We start from the raw sequence: 23,846 nt of genomic DNA, 5'->3' as shown, positions 1-23,846 counted from the left end.
GCGAAGAAGCGAAAGAAAGAGGATGTGGAGTCGAAAGAGAAGTTGGCTGGTAGAAAAGGAATGAGAAGTGAAGATAACGTTATTGAAATGGGCAAAGCTCAAAAGAGAAGGAAACGAAAGAAGAGAAGAAAATAAAGGAACGATGACTCTGAATAAGTAAGATGGGTACGATATAATAAGAGAAATGTAAAGAATTCTGGGAATAAGAAGGAGAAGTACCGAGTATGAAAACCGCGTCCGTCAGGTCAGAGGAGCGGCTCGACTGAAATTAATGAAAGAGGAGTGGGCAGGGCATGTGCTGAACGGAATCAGAATCCGATTAAGTACTCCACTTCAAAGCGGAATTTAATTATTTTTATTTCTACCTTTCTCCGCTTGGCGCCGAAGGGTAAATAGTAATTAATTTCCTTTTAAATCGTGCTAGCGGGGGAGTGGAGGAAGGAGGGAAGAACGCTCCAAGTTAGCGAGCAACGCAAGCTGCCACATGCACCGCCTAAGTGCAGTAATTTGGACTCCTTCCTCCAACAATAAACGTACAGTACATGTGCCACAAGTGAAGCGTTCTACAAGGAAGCGAATGGTTAGGAACACGCTCCGGACATCATAATACCTGCTTTGGAAAGAGCCTGAAAGGATCTTGCAACAGTCTGGAAGTTGTGTCGTCCAGTATCCTATTCAGTCCACCGCTGTGGAGTAACGGTAGCCTGTCTGGCCATTAAGATTCGAATAATGGAATGGAATTTACGGAGGGGGACACTATGACCCAGCACTACGATCTGTTACGATCTATTGCGCTAGGCGCATTCCCAAACCCACACCATGGATAAATATACAGGACATATCAAAAGTCCGGTAACACTTTCAATATTTTATTACACAAAAACTACTAATGATAGCACTTTCAAACACACGTCAGTTTAAAGTCAAACTCTCAAAGTTATACAGCTGCTTAATTTTCAGCGACGAAGCGACATTCCATACGAGTGGGAAAATTAACAAGCACAACTGTCGTGTTTGGGGTACACAGAAACCTCACAGAATCATTGAGCATGAGCGTGATTCACCAAAGGTGAATGTTTTCTGCGCGTTGTCACAACGAAAACTGTACGGACCTTTATTCTTCATTGAGGCTACTGTGACTGGACATTCATATCTGGACATGTTGGAGCAATGGTTGGTGCCTCAACTTAGACAAGATCTCGATGACGATTTCATCTTTCAGCAAGATGGGGCTCCGCCACATTTCCACAATACAGTCCGTGCTTACCTGATTACGGAGATGTTTGATCGTTGGATAGGAAGAGCTGGAGTAAGGGACAGATGTTTCATGATATGGCCACCAAGGTCACCCGATATGACTGCATGTGACTTTTTTCTATGGTGGTAGCTAAAGGACCGTGTGTTTGTACCGCCTTTGCCACGTGATTTAGAGGAACTGAAAACCAGAATTCGAGAAGCTGCCGCCACGGTCACAGAGGATATGTTGAAAAGGGTATGGGAAGAGTTTGATTATCGTTTGGACATCTGCCGAGTCACTCGTGGTTCACACATTGAATCTCTGTAAGGTGTAAAACGAATCTTGAGAGTTTGATTTTAACTGACGTGTGTTTGAAAGTGCTATCATTAGTAGTTTTTGTGTAATAAAATATTGAAAGTGTTACCGGACTTTTGATATGCCCTGTATAATAGGATGCGAAACTGCTGTCAGCACCATCTGACGTCAGGAAGTCAAATAAGACCAGCGCCCGACATCCTAGGTGGTGAACATTAGAACTACGTGTTGGCTTCTCTATTTATCCGTTCGTTAGAGGTTCGAGATGTTGCTTGAGAAGACAAGATGGCAGCCAGAAACTTGCTAATAAGTGGACGTAAAGTGATACTAAGTGTGTGTATAAGCAGTGTATGTTAAACAGTGATGTTTATGGAGGTTGTACAAATAGTGTTGTTGAATGTATTGTAAAGTAATAGTAATATAATAAATTTAACTATCTAAATAGTTTTTGCAGACTTTTCCATTGCGCTGTACACTAAATACCCAAAGAATACAGTCCCAATTATCTAACCCTTTTGTTTTATTTTCTGTCTCTGTCTGGTTATATTTTAATTTGGTAGTGTAAAATAGATCATGTCTTTTATCTTCCTGTTGGCTGCGATAAGAATTTTCAGTGCAAGATGCTGTGAGGAATAAAAATGTAAATGTTTTATTTTAAATTGGGTTAGTTCGAGAATAGGGAGGGAGGGAGGGAAGGAATACTTTCTGCATAGTTTAACATTTTCGTCACCAAGTGCGCTGCTAAATGCATGGAGTGATTAGTTTCTATTTTCGCTACTTGGTGCTCTGCTAGATGTAATAAGTTCTCCACCGCCCAAAAGGTGGCAGCAAGATCAATTTCTACATTAGCGCCTCTAGCACGTGTTATGGGAAACTCAGTAAGTTTCGCATCCTATTATATATTTATCCATGCCCACACCGGTTCATTACACTAAAGTTCGCTGCGTACTCAGGTTTCGAGCAGGCAACCCAACGTCCCTAGGCCAGTCCCCTCCGTACGTCTCCAGCCGACGATCGGGGAATGCTATGACATGATGACGAAATGGAGAAATGTGAAGGAATGATGTAGATGCCTAAAATGAGGAAAAACGGGAAAACCCCGAGAAGAACCTCAACTGTGATCTTGTCCGCCACAAGTGTCACTATGGATTTTTCAATTAAAAATTCCAAACCTGATCGGGATTCGAACCCGAGCCGCCTGCGTGACAGGCTGGAGGTCTGACCACTCAGCCACCGCAGAGGGTAAGGTTCGGATAAAGTATCTGTATCAGGATAGGCATCCATGGTCCGTGCGTTTTGTTTGCAAACATTAACTAGTTGTTGCGTGTCCCCCAGCCTACAGTAGTGACGACGTATATTCAGTTTCTATCGACTGTACCGTCCATTCACTGATGTTTTAGCTAGGAGCGCTCTTCCCAGCAGATAAAGTTTTAGCTAGTGGAAGGGGGTAGTATTTACTTAGTCTGAAGCAAGTCAGGTACCTATCCTATACATCTATACAGCCTATCTTGATACAGCTACTTATCCAAAACTTACTGATCATGAAATGAGAGGGCCTGGAAACAAGTTACCTTCGGAACTAGACTATAGGTTAATGCATGAATGAATAATTGAAGGAAATTGAAGATTACTGAGATAATTCTCTTGTAGAAAATTAGGTATAGAGATAAGCTAGCAAACTAAGTACAGGAAAAGTTGATAATTAGATTTTCAATTCTATTATATAAATGGCAAAGATGATGATATCCTTCACAGAAGAGTAAATGCTTTCTCCTTTCTTTCTGTATGTTATATATTATGTCTGATTTATACTTAGGCCTACTTGTTGTTTACATTTTATTAATATTATCTTATTCAGTTTTGTGTGTAAAATTGTAGTGTACTTTGTAAATTTGTAGTGTTTTTTGTAACGCAGTTTTACTCCTGGTTGAGTGTTAGAGAAGGCCGTACGGCCTTAACTCTGCCAGGTTAAATAAATCATTATTATTATTATTATTGCTATTACTATTATTATTATTATTATTCATCATCAACATCAGCAGCCAAAATACAGAGTCATCTAATCTTTGTGTCATTTCTCCTAATGATGATGATGGTGATGATTCTTATTACTGACATAGCAAACACTGAGAAATTTCTGTATTGTATCAATGTCTCAGGAGATCACCTCTGTGGAGTTTCTAAGGCGAACTTCTTATGGCGCATGTAACCATAACAATAGCCTACATACAGTTGTCGCAAACGTCAGAGATTTTTAACATGGTACAAAATAATGATGCGCATAAAATGCAGCGAATATTAGCCTACTGAAGCCGTGACGATAATCGGGTAAAATGAGCATGAAATTACAATTTGATAATAAAACCTAATTATCCTCCTGATTTGCTGTATCATTCTAAGCATAGGCCTGCAGCCAAAACAGTGCAATATTGGAAACATTTAGATTTCGGATATTTCAGGGAAATACACGGTTTCTGTTTCCTTCACATCCATAAAAATATTACGTCGCCTATCTGTCTGCCCTTCAACGCGCTGAGATCTCCCATAAACTATTTTTCACAATTTAATTCATAGTAATTACCTACTAATTAATTCATCCGGAAATTATTACTTACTTATGGCTTTTAAGGAACTCGGAGGTTCATTGCCTCCTCACATAAGCCCGCCATCGATCCCTATCCTGATTAATCCAGTTTCTACAATCATATCCCATCTTTCTCAAATCCATTTTAATGTTATCCTCCCATCTACGTCTCGGCCTCCCCAAAGGTCTTTCCCTTCGGCCTCCCAACTAATACTCCATATCCATTTCTGGACTCACCCATACGTGCTACATGCCCAAACGTGCTGGTTTAATATTCCTAATCATATCAGTTGAAGAATACAATGCGTGCAGTTCTGTGTTGTGTAACTTTCTCCATTTTCCTGTAACTTCATCCCTCCTAGCACCAAATATTTTCCCTAAGCATCTTATTCTTGAGCACCATTAACCTCTGTTTCTTTCTCAAAGTGAGAGTCCGACTTTCATAACCATACAGAACAGCCGGTAATATAACTATATTATAAATGCTAACTTTCAGGTTTTTTGAGGGCAGACTGGATGACAAAAGCTTCTCAACCGAATAATAACAGGCATTTTGCCATAATTATTATGCGTTTAATTTCCTCCCGATTATCTCTTATATTTGTTACTGTTACTCCAAGACATTTCAATTTTTCCTCCTCTTCAAAGGATAAATTTCCAATTTTTATATTTCCATTTCGTACAACATTCTGGTCATCATAATCCGGAAATTATACACAATGAAATAAAATAATTTAACTGAATACAATAATTAACGGGTAATTATATGACGGACGTTCAAATTTCCAATTGACTCCAAATATACTGTAACAAATTTCTTCATGAATTTTCTTGTTAATATAACACAAAGAGATAGACTACATGAAATGATATACGCGGTATATCTCGCAACATAATCCTAGACATTAGAAAATTAAATAAAGAAGTGGAATATGTGCTCGCAAAAATAAATCTTGTGTATGTGTGTTTGTAACTGTGTGTGGTGTGGTGTGGTGTGGTGTGTGTGTATGTGTGTATATATGTATGTTTTTCTTTTTTAGTTGGTTATTTAACGACGCTGTATCAACTACTAGGTTATTTAGCGTCGATGAGATTGGTGATAGCGAGATGGTATTTGGCGAGATGAGGCCGAGGATTCGCCATGGATTACCTGGCATTCACCTTACGGTTGGAGAAAACCTCGGAAAAATCCGCAACTTCAGACCGGCAGGCAAGCACCTTAACCGACTGAGCCACGCCGGTGGCTTGTATGTATGTAATGTAATGTAATGTAATGTATGTATGTATCTGTATGTATGTATGTATGTAGACAATGTTTTTGAAGTGTCAACTGCCATCCACATCAATACATTTTCGTCGGCTTAGAGTGTAAACCTGCTAACCGCCAAAAATAAAATTTTAAAAGGTAAGCAAAAAAGTAAGTTTAAATTAACTCTGAAACTTAGTTTTTTGCTTTCCTTGTAACATTTTCTTTTTGGCAGTTAGCAGGTCTACACTCTAAGCCGATGTTATGGTTCATAGTTGGATTGAAATTGAAAGTAGGCCTATATATAATTTATTATTATTGCATGCTGTCTATTTCTGGGATAAGATTTAGGTAAGGCAGAGGAAAATTAGTGACTTTGCAACAGAAACGGTGCTTAAGATTGTGATTAAATGGAAAATCATTTGCTTATACAGTGATTATTTTAATTGCTGCGTAATAGTGTAGTGAGAAAGTAGTCCTAAAAGCTCGAATGATGCAATGTATCCCAAATGTTCCCAAAGCCATATTTATTAACTAATGACTTGTAAAATGTAGGGCCAGTTGGAGGAACCCCCGCCGCACTTCTGCATCGCCGCATGCAAGGCACTGCTTTCAGCTGGAGCCCGCTGGCAGACTTACTAAAGATGCGATCGAGCGGGCAGGACTTACCTTTGCTGGTACCGTCGGGTCCTCTCAGGATCGTGCACTCTTCTATAGTTCCAAAGGGCGCAAACAACTGACGCACATCCTCTTCTGTCTGCTGCTTGCTCAGCATTCCCACAAACAGCTTTCTGTCTTCTGGGTCCAGCCAAAACACACAGAGAAATGCCTTGCGTTAGTACACAACACATGCCCGAATGATTCCTCTGCGGTTAAGATTTCGTGACAGAGCCTTGCCAATTGTCCCAGAATTTTATGTACTTCACCCACGGGAGCCTGTGTGTTCGCAAGCCTGTCGAGATGAGCGTTAGGAACTGGAAGAAATTAAAACTGCAACGTCTGTATTGCATCAATTACCTGAACAAATTATTATATACTTATATAGAGAATTCCCCGCTATTGTGTACCTCAAAAACGTGCATCGTGTTATACATTAGGAAACAAACAAAAATATCACATGAACTAATTGCTTATACTGCTTAGATATAGAGATATGACAGAGAGAAAGTATCAATGATAAATATTGTTCCCAACCACGTAAATGTTTATTGATGCAGTTAGTTGTATTGTAGAAAGTGTTCGAAATGTCCATAATTACAATTGCAGTATAGGCGTGTCGATCTCTGCCATGAACGTTTTGATTTTGGAAGAAGAGAGTTCCGAAACCCAGCATTTTTCCACAATTGACTGCGGCAAGTGGTCTGGAGTAGTATGTCTTTCAGCATACAACACCTCCTGTAGATAAAAAATCACTAGGTGTGAGACCCTGGGTGATCTTGCCGGCCACGGAACAGGTCTATTCCTCTCAATCCATCGTCCTGGAAATTTCATGTACCAAATGTTTGAGAAAATGTGCAGCTTATACTCGTAGACGGTACCAGCACATGAATTCATCGTGCCTCTCCAAAATAAGACTCATGCCAGTACATTCCCTATTAGAATTCTCGTCGTCTTTCATTGTGAGAAACTCTGTAACTAAGCCGTTTAGACAATTAGTTCATGTGACGTTTTTGTTTGCTTAAAGATGTGTAACACGATTCAAATGTTAAGTACACAATAACGGTACACGCTGTATAAAACAATATTATGCATCAGAATAAGTGCTATCTGAACAATTCCCACATGTTATATTCGTCTTACTTATTGTTTTGTGTAGCAATGACTGCATATACCTAGTTCAGAAAAGGAAATTATGAAGAATTAATAAATAGAAAGGGATTTGAAAGGTTGTGGACTATTTTTGGAGGATTTCTATTTGTTTCAAGAACATAAGTCAGCCTCTGCGGAGCCAGTATACTTCAACGGTGCAGAAAATTATTTAGTTTCTTTTCTGCTTGGAAATAGAGGTATAAAATGATTGTAGTGCGGGATATGAATCATCCCTAAGCACTTAAGCGCAAGTAGGTTTTGCGCACACGTGACGGAATAAGCTGCTTCTCGATTTTACTGAAAAACTTCCAATATGCAGCATGATCGATTCGGCGTCACGCAAACACAAGTGGTGGCCTAATTTTTCGACACGGAAATGATAATGAAAAGGTGATTATGGAGAGTGTTGGTGGAGAACCACGAGAAAAACGTTCACAGCCTTGACTGTGTCCACCGCAAATAGATCTACAACTCCGTCATCTTTGACATGTAAACTTGGGTTCGTCGTAAGCCAGCGCCCTGCTATCTGAGCTACAATGATTATGTTTGGATATAATTATGAATTATTTTTATGTGGTTTCTAAGAAAGAACGGGCAATTGATTTGGTCGATTTTTGAACTCGAATTATGTACTTAGGGCCACCTTTAAATGATAAAATATCTGTCTGATTTTACACTATATATAAGTACAGGTTGAGTCAGGTCATACCTGTACTCAAGGAGCTTATTCGTGAGGGCATTTTGAGCGAAGAAGCTCATATAAACAAGAGCCGCATTCTCAATAATTGCAGCGATAAATATAATCAATCTTAAGAAAATAAAAGCTAGTTGTGCTAAATATAGGAATTTTCAAAATAACTTTAATTGCTCATATTTTCTTAATTTTCTGAACAATTTGTTTGTCATTGTTCTGGTGGTTGTGCATAAACTTGTCCACGAACATTCCCTTAATACGTTGACGCAAAAAACCGATCTTCCTCTCGCTCAGTAAAATTGTAATAAATTCTCAAAGAGAACTATCACAATATTACTCATATCACAATATTACCAACCTTTACTCTATATATAATGTGAATTGAATGTTGCTTCGATGCGTCTGATCTCTGTCTTATAAATAAAAGCAGACGAATCTGTTTGAAAATGATGTAGACTACTTTTCAAAATCAGAGATTACCGCATACCTCTACGGACTCGAGACACATGCCCTCATAAAGTCATTTACCAAAATTATCTGATAAATATGCTTCCTAAGTACCAGCACAATTTTCTGAATCGTCCTCTGTATCGTAATTCCTTCATTTCAGTGTAATCTATTTCTATCTGCCTTGTAGAAATATATGCAGAAAAAAACTATCATGACTTTATAGTGAAAATAAAAAGTTAAAAAAAAACCACTGAGACTCTCTTAAAAACAGTTTTCTTTGTGATATTGGGTCACATCAAATTTTTCAATAATTATCGAAATTTCCCTCTCTCAAATTTCGAGGACAAGCCTATTATTTAGTATAGGATGCAATGAAACAATTGGCTACTGCTCTACTGCATATACACATACAATCTCAAACGAGATTTGAACCCATAGTGACCTCTGTTCCTTTAACAGGGAGTTTTACGAGCAAAAAATAGCTAGCTGGTAATTATGTCCTCACATGTTCTCATATCACAGGACACTTGTACTCGCCGTAAACCTACGATATTTAATTCTAGGCTTTCGTGAAAATCGATCTAATAATTTTTATCGCTCATTTAAATCCACCGTCTTATGTGATATTGAACCTAGGTACTCCGGATATGATAGCAATCATTCGCCTATCTACGTTGGCAGGTTGTTCTAGAATGAACTAAAATTTTCGGGTTAGGTTTATGGAATTTATAATGTCGGATTTTAATAAGCTCATTTACAAAAGGTATGATATCGAAAATTACTGTAAGCATGACATAATAGGCTATCAGCCAAGTTTCGGAAGGCTTTTGAAGGCCTTGTAAAATTTACAGTTTTTTATAAGGAGGTTCTGGCAACATTATTTTATTTCACAAATTTAGAGCTTGGAATTACTAACATGTGGAATAGGAAACAGTATCAGTTTGTATAAAATTAAAGAAAATTAATTAGAAAGATGTGAGCATATTAACCCCAAACTGATGAGATAATTTTTCATCTACAATTATTTTAATTTGTATCATTTTTCAATTAAGCAGGTTGGCTTTGTACCTCTATTTCATTTATAAATGGAGAACTTTCATTTATAAATGGAGAAATTGTGAAATAATGTCCCGGAAAATGACAGTGTCTCGAGAAAACCTTCCCCAACATCGTCCGCCGCCTCCTCAAATTACCCTTGGATTTTTAACGTTGAAGTTCGACACCCTGACAATATGCATACTCAGGCGCAATTATTGAAAATGGACGAGGCAGTCGCCCGACTTCGGCAAGGAACTACATGAAACATCACTTTTTCGTATGTACTAATGTTTCTTAATAGTGAAATGTGATATGCAAAAAATTATCCAAAATCTCCCCTAAATAAAAGAAAAGCAAACATATATTTTCTTTCCAACCTTCCAAAAGAATAGTGTTTCTAACTACTCAGCTTCTGTTCCCTGCGAGAAAAGAAAATTTATCTCCCTCTTACAGGAATCGTGTGCGTGTGTCTCTCTTATGTTGTTTGTCAGAGCCTTCTGGGTCCTTGAGTGTAGTATACTATACTTCATACATGCATTTAGTTTCAAATTTGCCACTAGGCGGAATCGTTATCGATAATTTCTTTTCTGTGCTTGTCAAGCTCCTGCCATTTCTTGGGACTTACAGGAAGTACAAGAAGATCGATTCAATCACTGCAAGGCGTGTTTCAGTTTCAACTATTTGCAAACGAAAATGACGACAAGCAACTCTACGCCAAGACACCGTAAGACATGCTTTCGAATTAAGTACAAAATAAGCGTTATATTTTAAGAGTAAAAAATTATGATATAAGATGTATGTGCATAGACCCGGAGCATAATATAATATACTTGCATTTGTGCCCTGACTGTAAACTCAAGGATTTTTTCAGATTTTTTTTTCTAATTCCAGTGATATTTTTGAAGTGTAGAATTGCATTGAATTGTACAAATAAAACAAAAACTGTCTCAGGACTCGGGAGGCTATATAATTTTAAGCAATGGTCTTACGCCACGGTGACGATATGATTACAGAGTCCCACTACCTGTGAACATCTAATCTTCACAAAAATGCCAAATTCTTTAAGAAAAATAATTATAATTATGTTAATAAGGTTTACAGTTAGAGTCACAGTTCAGATGACCGGAAGAAATTTTGATAGAAGTAGAGGAAAACGACGCCTAGAGAGAGAGAGAAGACGGAATGAGTCAATTTAGGCCGCAACAGACCACTGTGTTCAATATATGTATTGGATGATGATTATGATAGAAAATCTTAAGTAATGGACTAAATGGATAAAGCAACTATGGGCCGTATTCATAGACATTTCGCAGCACGCGCTACGAGCGTACTAAGCTAGCCCCGGCTATCCACTGGTTACTAGTACAGAATTCAAATCATATCCTATCGCTAACACTGGTTTATGAATACGAAAAAAGCTGATAATCCACCGAGTTTTTCAATTCCTAATTTGAAATTAGGAATAAATTATTGCAATTAAAATATAAATTAGGTTAAAAATATTTATGATCGTGTTGGCTCTTTTAAATCTCATCGAAATTAAATTTTGGAGAGGATAGGGCCTAACTCTGCTTAGAAACTAATTTCCTTTCATATCTCTGGGAGGATTTATTTTAAGTCAATATTGTGGATGTTTTACTTAAGCTGTTAGGGTGTAATTTATGTAGTACTGGATCAACATGACACCGGACTGCCACCTAAGTTAACTAAGGACACCGTACTTACAACGTACAGTCATCCCTGCCTGACGATGGATTCGAAATCCTGACAGTGACTTCTAAGCTTCTCATCGCTACGTACACTCCTGTCAACTGCACAAAATTTATGAAATGGTAAAATTAGTTCAATAAAACAATCGCTCATCCACATTTTTTAGCATAACAGTGCTGATATACGTTTGATTCTTTCGACGTCTTGTACGTAACTGTACAGGTAAAACCTGTCTTATGCCCTGATAGTAACATTAGTCGGTAATGATACTTGCTGTTTTACTGAACGTTACAGAGGACTCACAGAATCTCAGTAATTGTTCGAATAAGTCTTTGTTCAATTGTTTCGTATTTTATTGTTCTTTTTATCGTTAAGGATATGATGTGACTTATCGTTAATCAAATTTTTAATGCGTCAGATTTCCATGCTGGTAAACTAGGTTCGAATCCCGGTGGGACTATTTTATTTTACTTGGTTATTTAACGACGCTGTATCAACTACAAGGTTATTTAGCGTCGAAAGAATTGGTGATAGCGAGATGATATTTGGCGAGAAGAGGCCGAGGATTCGCCATAGATTACCCGACATTTGCCTTATGGTTGGGGAAAACCTCGGAAAAAACCCAACCAGGTAATGAGACCAAGCGGGAATCGAACCCGCGCCCGAACGCAACTCCGGATCGGCAGGTAAATGCCTTAGCCGACTGAGCTACGTCGGTGGCTCGGTGGAACTATGTAGAATTTGTGGTGGTTAAAGTCGATGTTAGTGGTAGATTTTTGCAGGGTACTTCCGTTTATCCTACCGGAACCTTACAATTTGCTCTATTAATAATCATAATCATACACTTGTGCGTACAGATCACCTTATATGGTGCACCAAGGGCAAAAATTTGTGGCAAAGATTCTTCTATTGAAGCATATTCCTCCTACAGGACACACTGAAGTTAATGTAAAAATGAATTACCCGCAGTTGGAATATGTGTCACTTATGGGGTTCAAACCTGTCAATCATAATTCACGCATATGCATGCTACCATTGAAAACTATGTCCAAATTATTCTTTCGAAAATTGCACTCAGGCCCTAATTTTCGAGAAAAATTGATTTCAAATTACACAATCTGGCAACACTGGATAAACGGTAGTATGAATGTACAGTTAACCCATCATTACTTACCCGTTTCAGTTACGTATTTTGATAATCTAGGGATAAAGTGAAGGAGTGTGTAACTGCAACATGAGGTTCTGTAGTTCGAGTCCGCTAACAAGTTGTTTTTTATGTGCTTAATTTAAATAATAAATCTCTTCAGAGCACGATGGATCTTGTTGCACAACTTCATGCGCTGTAACGAGTGTCAACAGGGACATGTTGCATAACGTACAACAAGACATTATTAGGCTCGCAGACTTTTGTCGTCGTATGGAGTATAATAGCCTACTTTTGAGCACAGGTTGTAAATGAATGAAGTACAGTATAATAAGTGTAAAAATGTAACGTGACTACTAAAGAAACAACCTGACATTTAAAAATGCATAATGGAAAGCTACATCAATAAATGAGTTAACGAATTAAATAAGTTTGAAAAACAGTAAAATGCTAATATTAAAAATAACTTTGTATATTAAAAAAATAAGCGGAGAAACGGGGATTCGAACACATACATTTACCACGAGGCTATGAAAATAGCTATTTACGTGACCCACTGATTTTGGACCCATTCTACTCCCATGATACTGTTTATCTAGCTTTGTCAGATTGTGTAATTTGAACTCAATTTTTCTCGGAAATTAGGGCCCGGCCGCAATTTTCGAAAATAATACTTTGGACATAGTTTGCAATGGTAAATTGCGTAGTGGCTTGCTTATGCGCGAATTATAGTTCACTTTGTATAAGATTTTTGTTTAACATTTTTACTGTAATTTTTGGTCATAAACTTGCAAATAGATCATGCAGCACTCGGTAGATGGCAGCAGGCGTACGCTTTGACATGTGTAGTATCTTGCGGAAACTTGATGAACTTCGTGATACGCTAAAATGCCACATTTTCTTATCAATTGTTCCTAGAAGAAACATGTGTTCACGTCGAAGAGCGAAGTGGACTTTTACCCGAGGTGCGCAGTATTTTTCCTGAGTGCCATTTTAATTTACTTAGACATGAATTAGTCTAGAAAAGTATTTCTGTAAATCTTACAAAGTTTAAAGTGAGTTTGAAATATAGTATATCGTCAAGAGCAGTTTTAATGACACATTCCAACTCATATTGTCAAATGTTACTAATTCTCCATTACTGCCACCCTTTGAAGAAGCATAACCGCTCGTTGTTTGGTCGATTTCGAATGCCTAGTACTTGACAACTAAAATTTTTGTTTCTTCTCTACTGGCCTCTGCTTAAGAAATACGCATTTTTCAATTTGTGCACCTTGTACACGATACGTCAGTGTACATAAAAGCAATGACTAGTGAGATTATGAATCGAGAAACTCCCATTCATGTCCGTCAAACGTACCCACAATCCTTGCAGTACAACGTTTGTTATGAGTTAAATTGAATTCAATTTAGACCCAGCACTGCGACTTCCAGAAAATGTATTTCGCTAACCCTCGAACTGGGTGTATTCCCAACCCATACCGGTTGACTACACTAAGGTTCACTATATACTCCATTTCGGGCAGGCAACCCATTCGTCCCTAGACCAGCCCTCTCAGTATGTCACCAGCCGACGTTTGGTAAATGCTTGTGAATATCTGTCTCCGAACTGACGTGCTCTTCTACGTATGCAGCACGCTGCACAGTGAATTTAACCCTGGCTATGGTAATGATGGTAGTAACATGTGAATAAATGATGACGAAATGAGTCCGAGGTCCGGCATCATAAGTTATCCAGCAATTCAGCTTCAATTAATTGAGGGAAAATCTCGGAATAAACCCCAACCAGAATTTGAATTCTGGAGGTCCTTTCAGAGTTAGAAATGCTAACCGATTTTTTTTTTTGTACGAAGGATGATATGTGAATTAATGATGACGAGATCCAACAATAAAATTATCAGCAATTATTCTTAAATTGGTTGAGAGAAAATCCCGGAAGAAAACACCAACAAGGTAACTTGTCCCAACCAGGAATTTGAACCCTTGTCTGCTGGTTTACGGTCAGACGCGCTAACCGTTACTCTATAGCGGTGAACATCAAGAGTTTAGATAGAAAGAAATATTGACAGACTTGAGAACGTGAGTATCATTTTTCCATTAATAATTTTTATTCATAAATATAGGGAACTTTTATATGCAGTAAATCTATTATAAGGGCTGAAAGCTTATTCCCTCACCCTATTGATGCTACACTTAGGATTTTTCCCCTACAAATCCTTCGCTCTCGGCCAGGTTTGAATGCACATAACAGAATTTATGGTATAGTATAGGAAGGACCTCTTGTATGACCAGCAGCATGGGTTAAATACATGCTAACTTTTACTTTACAAAATCGTTAACCAGTTGAAGCTATTTACTCAGCTAGCCGCTTGGTGGCTCAGTCTGAAGCGAACCTGAGTTAAAATTCCGGCCGAAGCAGAATTAGATTTGTGATGGACAAAGCTTAGCTTGTGAGAGTTTTTCTCGGGGTTCTCCTATTTTTTCTAGTAGTTGCATTAACACTTTCCACAATCCCTCTTTCTTCATCATCTTCGTTTCGAAAAATAGGGCACTACTTATGTTTGTACAGCGTCGAATTGATCGTATTCCGTGGCAGGTTTTCTTCGCGTTTGTTCAAAGACTTGTAGATGACAGTGGTGGATTCTAGACGATTAATTGACCAGCAAAGGAAGACCCAAAAACCCCCTAAGTTTAGGATTTTTTCTGATATAGACAAGACGATTCAAGGTAAATCTGTGAGATACAACAGACCATGACTAGAGATATAGTATAGAAATTTTATGGCTGGAGAGGAATGCATGTTGCGACGAAGAGTGGAGTCTGTTTAGTCAGACAGCACAATCGGCACTGAATTCATTTCATGTGTGCACAAAACGCATACTTGGACTTTACTGTTTATGGATGCTCCATTGTCCGCCTGATAATCACTTATACCACTGTATCTATCCACTCACTCCATCAATAATGAGTATGTGAACTATCCTTATATTGTCTTAACATACAGCTTTGCGTCATGTTAGCTAAAGAGCCATTATCAAACGCAAACGCAAGAGCTTGTGATGAGATAAATTAATGGAAACATTCACAATGATTTACTAAAACGTCAACATAAACATTAAAGTTAGATGTTAAAACATGAAAGTTTGCAATCTCCAAGCTTTGATGTTCGTATTGATGTGAGTCGAAAAAAAAAATCACACTATGGGATACCACAGAAACACACAATAGCACTCGCTAAAATGAAGTCCTTTGAGGAGAAATTTAGATCACGACAAGAAACATAGCCAATATGAGTATAAAGATGATTTATTGCCTTTTGCCTAAGAAAAACCAGGATAGGTTGTATGGGAGACACAGCCTCTAATTTTGTGCGTGAATATGTCTCTCGGGATTGGATGTTGAATGTAAGGTACAGCCAGTTTTTGACGAGTGTCCTTGAGTAAAAAGCCAGTGATTGGGCATTTGTTGCTAGTGCAGCTGAGAACGGTACCACCCTACACGTCACGTCAGCAATCTGCCAATCACAATTGTCAGTCTTACTGCGTCAAAGGAAAGACACTCGCACTTTGCGTTTCTGGGGTGTGTCTTTGAGTACACTGTCCAGTCAGTGGCATCTGTTACCACTAGGGTTGCCAACTTTTTTTGAAGAAAATACGGGAGATTAAAAAATCGACAAAATTTCACGAAGAAAAAGACAAATTATTCGGTTCAGTTACTAAAAAGCAACTTTATTCCACATTTCGGCAGCTAGGCTTAAATTAAGAGTATTTTGAGACAGATTTTGTATCGCGTAATAGCTGAAGTTCAGTGCAGTTTGCAGCTCTGATTTGATTAAATGAGTCGAGCTCATGTCCCGAATATCTGTCCAATTATTATTTGAGAGATGAAACCCCTTTGTATGAGCATTACTACTTGGTATGCTTAGAATAAAACTAGCTTTTTTTTTCTTTTTTCAAATTTATAACATTAATACTGTTTGATTTTAAACGGGTGAACACTAAAACCCATTCTTGGCAAGCATTACGTTCTATAAATTCTGCATAATATTTTAATGAATCTCTTGCACAACACAACTCATCATATAAACAAATCTCGGCAAAATCAAATGTTTAGAATAATTTTTTTTACATTATGCAAAAATAAGGGAGAAAAAGGCTCGAAGAGAAGAATAATACGGGAAACTGTTAAAAAATGAGAGAAATCCTGGAAAACGCGGAAGGGTTGGCAACCCTAGTTGCCACTTCGGTTGAGAGTGGTACCACCTCCTAAACAGATATGACGTCAAAAATCTGCCAATCACAGTTGTCAGCTTTCTCGCCCACAGACTTTGGCAAAGATAAGATACTCGCTCTCAACATTTCCATTACTTATTTCACGCGCCAAAAACAGTGGCTTTGGTTATATCCGTTGTTTATAAGTCCGCTTCCATTTGCTCTGAATATGCTTATACATTGTGAAGTTTCTTTCTTCACTCAACTTTACTCCCGATTATTTTCAATTTAACGTGTGAACTGTTGATTTTTGTTCCATTGAGATTGTAGAACGTTTCATTACAAATCGTTTGACACCACTAGGAACGTTAAATCCCTTCGCTTTCTCGAGTTACACTGCCTCGAGTGTCGCGTGACCCTCGAATTTGTGCAACTTCCCCTCTCCCGTTAATCACTACATGACGTTACCCTTATAAACTCAAAGTTAGATACATTGTGCGTATTCCGAATCTCAGCGCTGAGCAATCTGATGGCATCACGGTGTACGGAATTTCAACGATGACGTCACTGATGCTCCACCGGTGTCGCACCGGTGCCATCAGCTTGCATAGGTGGTGGCAGTCTTCATCAGCCGCCATCAGTGAATCTGATTGGTTCTTGTATAGGGCGGGAATTAGCAGACGAATGACATCGTGCACTGTTGTGTCATGGCGGTGTGTTCTGCTGTATTGTTTATAATTAGCATAACGTAAAAAGAATATGTTAATGGCTTATGAACGAATATGTCAACGGACCAGTTATTACTACTGGTTCAAGAAATAAATTGTTTATGCTTCTTTTATGCAAGATGACAGTATGAAAATTTCGCAAAATCTTGCTAGCGTAGCACAGACAACAACTTGTGCAGCCACCATGATAGTCATCGAACTTTCCAGCAGTTTTGTTTCTATTTCGCTGCAGCGTGACGTCATTGTTGTCCACCGGTCCGGTGAGATTCGGAGTACGCTGATTGATCCTTCGTCTGTCGATCGCCGTTTACTTCACTGGAATATGTAGTGTAGTTTAGAAATTATAGGCACGGCAAAACTCATCTGAAAATGTGTCGATAGACTTTATGAAATAGCATCCTAGTACTGGACCGAACTTATAGACGTATTCACGTCAAAATGATTCTGGATAATGAACACTTATTTTCATGTCATATAGGCTATTTATCTCTACGCGTTAATGTTAATGTGTTGAATGTGAATGGCCCTTTAGGAGTCTCTCTCTATTTTTAATATGTTATGTTTATCCATCATCCTCCCTTGAGTAAGAACGAAATGGATCCAAAGACTCAATTTTTGATGATGATGATGACGCTGAACCTAATTCAGGGTTAATTATTTTACTATAAGGAATACTTACTTACTGGCTCTTAAGGAACCCGGAGGTTCATTGACGCCCTCACATAAGCCCGCCATTGGTCCCTATCCTGAGCAAGACTAATCCAGTCTCTATCATCATATCCCACCTCCCTCAAATCCATTTTAATATTATCTTCCGATCTACGTCTCGGCCTCCCAAGGTCTTTTTCCCTCCGGCCTCCCAACTAACACTCTATATGCATTTCTGAATTCGCCCATACGTGCTACATGCCCTGCCCATCTCAAACGACTGGATTTAATGTTTCTAATTATGTCAGATGAAGAATACAATGCGTACAGTTTCTTTGTTGTGTAATTTTCTCCATTCTCCTGTAACTTCATCCCGCTTAGCCCCAAATATTTTCCTAAGCACTTTATTCTCAAACAACCTTAACCCTTCCTCTCTCAAAGTGAGAGTCCAAGTTTCACAAACATAAAGAACAACCGGTAATAACTTATAACTGTTTTGTAAATTCTAACTTTCAGATTTTTTGACAGCAGACTGGATGATAAAAGCTTCTGAACCGAATAATAACAGACATTTCCCATATTTATTCTGCGTTTAATTTCCTCCCGAGTATCATTTATATTTGTTACTGTTGCTCCCAGGTATTTGAATTTTTCCACTTCTTCAAAAGATAAATTTCCAATTTTTATAGTTCCATTTCGTACAATATTCTCGTCACGAGACATAATCATATACTTTGTCTTTTCGAGATTTACTTCCAAACCTATCTCTTTACTTGCTTCAAGTAAAATTCCCGTGTTTTCCCTAATCGTTTGTGGATTTTCTCCTAATATATTCACGTCATCCGCATAGACAAGCAGCTGATGTAACCCGTTCTATTCCAAACCCTTTCTGTTATCCTGGACTTTCCTAATGGCATACTCTAGAGCACTATGAGGAATAATGGAAATAAAACACTCAATGAAAACCTACATCACAGACGCTTTGTAAAACAACAAATCTTGCACGATGTTCCAGAACCCGGAACATTAGGTTTTTCTTTCTTTGTGCATTGGCTCAGCTTCCCCCTCTACACGTTTTGAGTCACTTCTCTGGCATGAACGAATTTTACCGCCTTACCCAATCCCGTTCCTTGACGGAAGAAGAACAACATTCCAGCGATTGTAAAAACAAGTCGGTGTATGAATTTAATTAACCAGCTCCTTTGTCGAACTTCAGGGAAGAGCGGGCCGAAGGCAGTCATCACCTCCACGAACGACTCCAACCCTTTCCACTTCTGCTTCCAGATTTTAATTTGAGATCCTGAAGAGTGTGCCTAGTCGTACTCCAGTCAACAAGACAGCTTTTCAATAATCGGCCGAGGTTCAATTCCTGGCAGTTACTCTGTTATATATGAACAAAATATGTGTGAGGGAGGCTTTGCCATAGCCTTTTCATTTGTATTTCAATATTGTTCGCACTATCACCACAACAAACTTGGCGAAGGACATGGGCTTATGGGCCAAGGTTCAATTCTAGGCAGATATTCCGTTATTTATGAACCAAAAATGTTTTTGGGGGCTTTATCGTAGCCTTTTTCATTTGTATTTCAGCATTGTTCGCCCTATCACCACAACAATCTTGGCGAAGGACATGGGATTATGGGCCTAGGTTCAATTCTTGGCAGATATTCGGTTATTTATGAACCAAAAATGTGTTATGGGGCTTTATCATAGCCTTTTCATTTGTATTTCAGCATTGTTCGCCCTACCATCACAACAATCTTGGCGAAGGACATGGGATTATGGACCGAGGATCAATTCTTGGCAGATATTCGGTTATTTATGAACCAAAAATGTTGTTGTTGTTGTTTTCTAATGCCAGGCGTTTGACAATAAAGTAATTTGACCTCTTGCACTCCAATATTTTTCAAAGATATTATCATGGCCAGCCACTGAAGCACAGATTTTGAGGTGTTCCGAATCCATTTCTTGGTTTGAGTTGCACAATGGGCAGTTAGGGGACTGATATATTCCAATTCTATGCAGGTGTATGGCCAAACAATCATGGACTGTTGCCAATCTAAATGCAGCTACAGACGATTTTCGTGGTAAATCGGGAATTAACTGTGGATTATGATGCAGAGAGTTCCATTTTTCCCTTGAGATTGTGTTATCAAATTTTGTTTGTTGAAGTCTAAGTATGTAGATTTAATAAATCTTTTCACAGAGTAATACGTAGATTTAGTAACAGAACCAAAAATGTTTTAGGGAGCTTTATCATAGCCTTTCATTTGTATTTCAGTATTGTTCGCCCTATCACACATCCATCTTGACGAAGAACATGTGGTTATGGGCCAGGTTCAATTTATGAACCAAACGTCTTTGAAGAAAGCCTTCCATTTGTATTTCAGAATTGTTCCCTTATGACCGCATCAACGATGGTGAGGGACGTGGGTTGGTGAACCGGCTATAATATGACTGAGTTCTTTTCTGATGACAGAGCAAGAATACTGTGCCCTAGTATTTTTTGAGCTTTTCAAAAGATTCACTCAGAAATACAAAAAATATGAACCACCAGAATCTACCGAGCTGTTATAATTACGGATGGAAGTTCGGACACCGGATCTATGAAGTTAACTACGTCGCGTATTATACAATTCGTGTTGTTTGCATCAATTTAGTGTAGTGCAGGAACTTCTAAAGAGCACCGATGTGCTTGACTCAAAACATTGCTCCGCATAATCAGGTGACTAAAACAAATATGGAATAACACACATTTACGAAAGCGACTTACTTCATTCTCTTCTTTGTAGAAAATGGTGATAACATTTTAAATATAAATGGTTTACTCTAAGTCAGCCGTGGCGAAAATGCGACTCAAGAGCACATTGTGGCTCGCAATGATAGCTGTGCATTTCCTTTGCTTCCTACCTTCCCCAACCCCCACCCTCTCACTCACTGGAGTCAAACTCCGTTTCATTTGTATTTGTCTCTGACCTTCGAGTAGCGTATCGTCGCAATGTCTCTCTCGAAACCATGTACCTCTACAAAAACGAAAGTTTCAAGTAGGATGGGAGGACGCTTTTTTTGCTGCCAATATTATGAGAATATTAAATGTATGATTTATTCACAAGTATTATAGGAAAACGGTTGTATAACATAAAACGACATAAGTTACTACATGTTACTGATGAAACATTAAAAGGTTAAGTGTCATCATCATCGTCGTCGTCGTCGTCGTCGTCGTCATCATCGTCATCATCATCATCATCATCATCATCATCTCTGTACGTCAATCCTTTTTCAGCAGATGTACGAATAATGCGGTTAGATCTTCCATTTAAACTCACAGATTTACAGTGTGATGTTACAATGAAAGCTAGATGTAAGGACTTGACAAATGTTGAACTTTTCAAATCTTTGCCAAAAAATAAATACGGTATCCGAAGCTTCGTTCTTTCGCTTGCTCTGTTGAAGCCATGTTCGCTACAACTTACGTTTGTGAAAAATTATTTTCAACATTGAAAATAGTAAAAACCAAATTTAGATCACGACTTACAGACAAATACCTTTGTGATCAACTACTACTGGCAGTAAGTGACATAATTCCTGATTTTGAAACTCTGTCGCAGAGACATTCTGAAGACAGTTAATTTTAGGTTGTGATAATGTGTCCTATGTTTTCTTGTTAATTTCTTTCTTCGTTACACGTACTAAACATTAGTTTGTAGCCTTGTACTGTATTAAATTATATTTAAGTGCTTGACGTAAGGAAAATGAAAAACCGTTAATAAGTCAGACAGTTGCTTCACTTCTCCTTCGGGTATCCGTCTCCCTCCATACATGCTATGCACGTTGCAGGTTACACAGTGGCTCGGCGCACGATCGCATTTTCGCCACGGCTGCTCTAAGTGCTACGAATTTTTTAATGTGCAACTGTGTACAGTAGTGGCAAAAAAAAAACCGGACCGACCCTTGTAGCGGATTTCAGAGCCTTGTTCACTCCAGAGCACGATAGACTGGTAATTAAGTCTTTCGTGGTTCGAATCCTGCCTGGGAAGGAAACTTTTTTTGTTCCTTATTCAAATTTATTCACAATACTTTTCGATTGCAGCGATATTTTACTACTTAATTAATTCATTATTCCCAGAACATGAATTTTACCAGCAATCGTCGTGATGGTGTTTATGGTGGACGGATGCTGCTTGAATGGAAGAACAGTGCGACAGTACTTCATCCACAGAAAGTATTTTAGTTATGCAACAAATAGTTTTAATATGAATTTAACTTAACAAATTGGATAGTTTGTGTAATTGTGGTTTGACTAAGAAGTTTATGCGTCACCGGCGTGGGCTAGAATATAGCGAACGGGACTCATTCTGCGGGATACTGTCGAGTATACGCTCCAATTCCTTTTATCAATATTGAGTACTTTAATTTTTCCGAGATTTCTGTCAACTCTAAGGGAATGTTAGATAATATACTGACGAATCCCAGACTCGTTTCGCCAAAATACCTGCACGCTATCATCAATTTGACCGGTATATGATAATCGCGCAGGTGATACAGCGTCGTTAAATATTCTATTAAACATAAATTAATAATGAAGTATGGAAAAGTAACATTTTAAAGAATTAGTTATGCAAAATCCGGAATGAAAATAATTATCTCTGAGAGAATCATTGGAAATTATATATCTGAAGATGTAGACTAATGTATAGCTCGCGCAAGAAACGATTACCGAAAACTAATGGTGGCGTTGCTGTCTGTTTTGACGTGTGTATGTAGGCACGCCGAGGGGGGGGGGAGGGGTGAGAGCCGATGGATGTACTGTCTCTTCCAAGAAGATGAATAAGTGAGGGCATCGCTGTGGAAATAAAGAACGTAGCAAGAGAAAAATTCGAAGATAATTAAACGCGCAACATATGTTTACGAATGAAATAATAATACCGTGCAATACAAGACACGTATTCACATGCAATGAAACAAACTAAAGTCGTAATGTAACTATCACAACGCAAGACTGATTCTATCGATGCCATTTCTCTTCCGACTGTACTCTTGAATATCATTCAAGTTATCTCCTGACCTTTCCTGTCGCCCGCTCTTCCTAATCGCAGTGTTTGGTTCGCATTCCTTCCGTCGGTAATCCGTGCTTGCGAGACCTTATACGAATATATCAGTGTTATGCATAAGACCTAAATATTCAGTTCCAATTACAAAATATATCCTACGTCATCCAGACACAAAATGAGGATTAATTACGATTTGAGACTTTTGAGAACGATCAACGTATTACGAGATTTTTAGTTGTTGGAATCGTGTCCCAGTTATAAAGACATCCAACGTCTCAGAGCTGCTAATCGGCTCCAACATCAGGGAATATAGTCCAGGACTGGAGAATAGCTCTTGGTAACGGATCCAACAGATAGGTTTTCCTGTTCTCCTTCCCCTGTCTTCCCTGATGATGAAGCCTACATGCAGCTCAGAAACATTGGATGTCTGTACAAGGTGTCCAGGGATAGAATAATGTGACCCGTTGCGCGAAAAGGGACCTAAAGTCGTGAAAGGAAATTTTACAGGAGAACAAAATAACAATTTGCGGTGCAAAAACTGCATTTCTATGTTTTGACATGTTGCGCTACCTGTAGGTTTTTTTAAATACTAAACTAGGACGTAGTTTTACACAGTGCTTCTTAAACATCGGAATCTTTCTTATAGTTGCTAAGAAAACAAGTGAAAACTTTAATTGCATTTTTTTTTTCAAAAGTGCATAATGTAATATTAATATTAAATAAGTAATATATTAAAAACTTTTAGCACCTAGAACCATGATGTTTTTTATGCTCGACTATGCCGAAATGTAGTAATTATACACCTGGTAGCAGCCCTTTAATGGACCTCATTAAAGTACACCTATTCATTAAAGTTCAGGTGTTCCACCAATCAGAAAACACCATTGTAGCAATATGAAAGCGCAAGTATCGATTATTCTCGGATATGCAATCGAAAGACAACTAGCGAAACGTCACGGAGGCTGGAAATCCAATCTG

The 23,846-nt window shown here is 38.4% G+C and overlaps 1 protein-coding gene across 11 annotated transcripts in view; it reads right to left on the bottom strand.

Moving 5' to 3' along the window:
- The window catches only part of bru3 (bruno 3), a 197,856-nt gene that overhangs the window by 115,400 nt on the left and 58,610 nt on the right, over positions 1–23,846 (bottom strand). For 9 of the 11 annotated variants that reach the window (XR_011336142.1, XM_069847323.1, XM_069847322.1 and 6 more), the window contains one exon: positions 6,052–6,180. Coding sequence is in view for 10 of the 11 variants with exons in the window: in XM_069847323.1 (XP_069703424.1) it covers positions 6,052–6,180 (129 nt within the window). In the remaining variant the exon portion in view is untranslated. The remainder of the gene's footprint in view (positions 1–6,051; positions 6,181–23,846) is intronic. The other 2 variants (XM_069847321.1, XM_069847329.1) reach the window with 1 other exon arrangement.

The sequence above is a fragment of the Periplaneta americana genome, chromosome 15 (assembly GCF_040183065.1).
Source record: "Periplaneta americana isolate PAMFEO1 chromosome 15, P.americana_PAMFEO1_priV1, whole genome shotgun sequence".
Lineage (NCBI taxonomy): Eukaryota > Metazoa > Arthropoda > Insecta > Blattodea > Blattidae > Periplaneta > Periplaneta americana.
This window is presented reverse-complemented; position numbering and strand designations above follow the sequence as displayed.